This window comes from Etheostoma spectabile, unplaced genomic scaffold (genome assembly GCF_008692095.1).
Source record: "Etheostoma spectabile isolate EspeVRDwgs_2016 unplaced genomic scaffold, UIUC_Espe_1.0 scaffold270, whole genome shotgun sequence".
Taxonomy (NCBI): domain Eukaryota; kingdom Metazoa; phylum Chordata; class Actinopteri; order Perciformes; family Percidae; genus Etheostoma; species Etheostoma spectabile.
This window is the reverse complement of record NW_022605574.1, coordinates 141,926-145,702: the sequence shown is the minus strand read 5'-3', so window position 1 is coordinate 145,702 and position 3,777 is coordinate 141,926. Positions and strand designations below refer to the sequence as shown.

At 40.8% G+C, this 3,777-nt stretch overlaps 1 protein-coding gene across 11 annotated transcripts in view; it reads left to right on the top strand.

The window, feature by feature from the left end:
• herc1 (HECT and RLD domain containing E3 ubiquitin protein ligase family member 1) overlaps positions 1 to 3,777 on the top strand; it is a 77,106-nt gene that overhangs the window by 54,546 nt on the left and 18,783 nt on the right. For all 11 annotated transcript variants that reach the window (XM_032510683.1, XM_032510675.1, XM_032510677.1 and 8 more), the window contains 4 exons: positions 740 to 1,039; positions 1,146 to 1,211; positions 1,348 to 1,473; positions 2,466 to 2,604. In XM_032510683.1, coding sequence (XP_032366574.1) covers positions 740 to 1,039; positions 1,146 to 1,211; positions 1,348 to 1,473; positions 2,466 to 2,604 — 631 coding nt within the window. The remainder of the gene's footprint in view (positions 1 to 739; positions 1,040 to 1,145; positions 1,212 to 1,347; positions 1,474 to 2,465; positions 2,605 to 3,777) is intronic.

Sequence of the window (3,777 nt, the reverse complement as noted above, 5' to 3'; positions counted from 1 at the left end):
ATAAACTGAAACATGTCTCAAGGGTTTGCTTTACTTTGAATCACTGCACTAATATCTAGTTACATAACCATTATTTCTGAGAACTGTGTTGCATGGAGTTGACCAACTTCTGGCACCTGTGGACAGGTATTTCAGCCCAGGACCATTGAACTACATTCTACAATTCCTCTGAATTACTGCATTACATTAATCTCATATGATTTATGAGGTTGCTGCTATTATTTTGAACACTCTGTAAAAGCCATAACCTCTCAATAAGGACGTTTTTTTTCTCTCTCCATTATACACAATTGCAGATGCCCAATCTCCGCTAAGGGAGCAGGGTCTTCTTCGTACGGCCATTGATACATCAATGTTAATAATCATTTCCACAATCATAAAAATAATACACCAGAAAGCAACACAGCGACAGCACATGTTGGTGTGGTGATAAGACATATGGTTCACGATTTTGTTAACTGGAAATGGTCAGATTCTGTTTAGCGGTCCCATTTTTCATGGACCAAAACGTAAAGGATTTTGCAAAAACTGTGCGTGTGATTAAGACCTACAACTTAACACTGCATTACTGAGGGTTGTTGAATGGCCTTCCGGGAAATGTGGACTGTAAATCAAAAGAAGTAGACTAGGTTGCCTGAGAAAAGATGGTACGGCAAAATGCTTCATCACTGCACCAAAAACCAACAAATTCCATCATGGCCTCTCGTTGCTGATGTCTCCTTTTCTCCTCCACCTCCAGCCCCACGTTGTATGTGGGGAACAGCTCGTCCACAGCCCCTATATGCAGTGCCTAGCCTCCCTGGCTGTGGGTCTTCACCTGGACCAGCTCCTGTGTCGCCCCCCTGTGCCTCCTAACCTCCGACACTGCCCACCAGAGTCTGGCACCGCGGTCTGGTGTGCCAGCGAGTGGGCCTGGTTGGACTGCTTCTCTACAACAGTCAAGGCGGCGGAGGCCCTCGCTCGAGGCGCCGCCTTCTCCGAGTCGTTCTCTGTCCCCGACCTGGAACCTGTCCCCAAAGATGAGATGGCTCTGCTCATGGTGAGGGAGGCGGCTGCTGCTGCTTTAACTGCTGAAACAGCAATTTATAATGTAATCAACACCTACTGCTGCATATAATAACAGTGTTTGCACTCTGTTTTTACAGGACAACAGTAAATGGGTGTCTGGTATGGATGAACAGATCATGTCCTGGGCCACCTCCAGACCAGAGGTAATTTAGGTTTATACCCAGATTAGCTGTAATAAATGGTTTGTCTATGTTTAATCTCACACTCTGGAGCTAATAACTGTCATTTTAACTCATGTTGTGTCTACACTATTCACGTTTGTGTGTTGTGTGTTTGCAGGACTGGCACCTTGGGGGGAAGTGTGATGTGTATCTGTGGGGTGCAGGGCGACACGGCCAGCTGGCAGAGGCTGGCAGGAACATCTTGGTGCCAACCACTGCCCCATCCTTCTCTCAAGCACAACAGGTACACAAGCATGACATGTATCTGTTACTACATCCACGAAACACCAGCCTGTTGCCTGTAATTAGATTAGATTAGATTAGATTAGATAAGGTTAGATTAGATTCAACTTTATTGTCATTACACAGGTACAAGGCAACGAAATGCCGTTTGGGTCTAACCAGAAGTGCAATAGCAGTAAGTGCAGGATATATACAATGGTTCCATAAGTGCATAAGTGAATAAATATGGAAATGAATACTATTATAAACAGAATTTTACAGATAGATTTGTCCTATGAATATAAAATATAGATAACAAGTATTCTCAGCAAGATTTACAGCTGGATATGTACTGAAATAATATACAGGTGGATATTACTATAAATAGAATTTTTACAGATGTGTACGATGAACATAATATACAATGGTTTACAGAGTTTACAGGTGAATATGTACTATGAGTATATATCCAGTCGGCTATTATTATAAACAGAATTTTTATAGATAGATATAAGTTAGGCTAAAATGAGCAGTATAACAACGTATTTAAAGGTAGTACAAATAAAGTTTGGGCAGAAGCTATCCGAATTAAAGTGCAGTGGAGAGTAATTGCATATTACAGTTAAAATACGATATTGCAGATGTATATGTAAACAATTGGTACTGTAAATAAACAGTCAGCAGTGCAAATTGAAATTAATAATTGCAACAAGAGTAAATAAAACATGTTATTTTGTTTACTTGTATACTGCAAGAGTAAGTACATGTATTGCCTGTTACACTGTGTAGATGTTTATTTGTGCAGATTGTAAAGCCTGTTGAGTTTCTGACCAATTTCTGCCTTTCTAACCCTAACCCTAACCCTTATGATATGCTAATATTAAATCAGTGCCCCTTTGAGCTAATTCATTTTTGAGTTTATTTTCTCGAAACGGCTTTTAACATCTGATCACTGTTGTTGGCCGATGTCATAAAATGTGATTATAATTCCCTTCATCTGTTTCCCTTCTTCAGGTGGTGTGTGGGCAGAACTGCACCTTTGTGATCCAGCCTAACGGGACGGTGTTGGCCTGTGGGGAGGGTAGCTACGGCCGTCTGGGTCAGGGCAACTCCGATGACCTGCATGTTCTCACCGTCATCTCAGCGCTTCAAGGTGGTGCTTAACATCTGTTGTTTCTTACCAGACATGCTGTTAGATGATGGATATAACTGGAATGGCTGATTCAAAATTGTCTAACACGCTCACTTGTTTATTCTCTAATGGCACTACGATAGAGTTGTGGTTAAATAGCATTTTATCACATTATATTTATATAATAAAGAGTATAAATCATTATCAAATCTGAATCCTTACTAATCACTTATCAAATTTAATCAGGGTTGTGTAACTTCATTTATAAATCTCTAAGACTGAAAGATCTGTAATTAGATTTTAAACAATTCAGTGAGTTTCTGCTGGACTCAATTCACTTTTTTTGGTACCAAGACTTTTCTTTTTTCATTTTCTGCTGTGGTTAGTACCCTCTCAGCCGATCGCCATAGCGCCGCCACGGGAAACTGCTGTGACATCATCTTTAACAGCGACAGCCAAACAGAGGAGTGTCTGCACTTCTTCAGTTTTCGGGCGTAGTTTTGCAGGCTCCCATTTTAAAAGGATTTGGGTCGAGTGAATAAAACCATTGCGGCCGCTATTTGACGGTAGCTTAGCTATTTAAAAATGGCGGGTTTGTGCAAGATGTTCCGTGTCACGCTTGTAACAATGCTCTCTGACCAATTAGTGGTCTGCTGTGTTTTAACGTCACCTTCTAGTATCAACTCTGCTCGCCTGGAGCCTCGACAGAGGTGGAACCAAAAAAAGTACCAGATGCTATCAGTACTTTTACTGGTGGAAAACCAAAATGGAATGAGTCAATCCATACCAAGCTGTGGAAAACGGTATAAGATGGAACAAAGCGGTACCGGTTGTTAGAAAGACAGACTCGAAGGGTCACACTTTAAAGAAAAAGTGTGAATGTGTAGTGTCAAAAGATCTGAAAATTGTGCAGAGAAGGTCGTTAAATAGACACGAAAGGCAGCGCTAGATCGGCTTAATCAGTGAGAAGAAGAGTCCAAGGAGACGAAAGGTAACGTCTCTAAAAATAGAGTCGTGAAGGGTAGAGACACTGAGGGTGATCACCAAAGGAGCACTAACATGGACTAATTAGTGGGAAGGTAGTCTCAAGTTTACACTTGTGTTTTATCTGTTTTATGAACTTTTTATTTTTTTTTATTTTTTTTCGAGCATACTTGTGTTTTATCTGTTTAACTGATTTTGTGTAAAGCACTT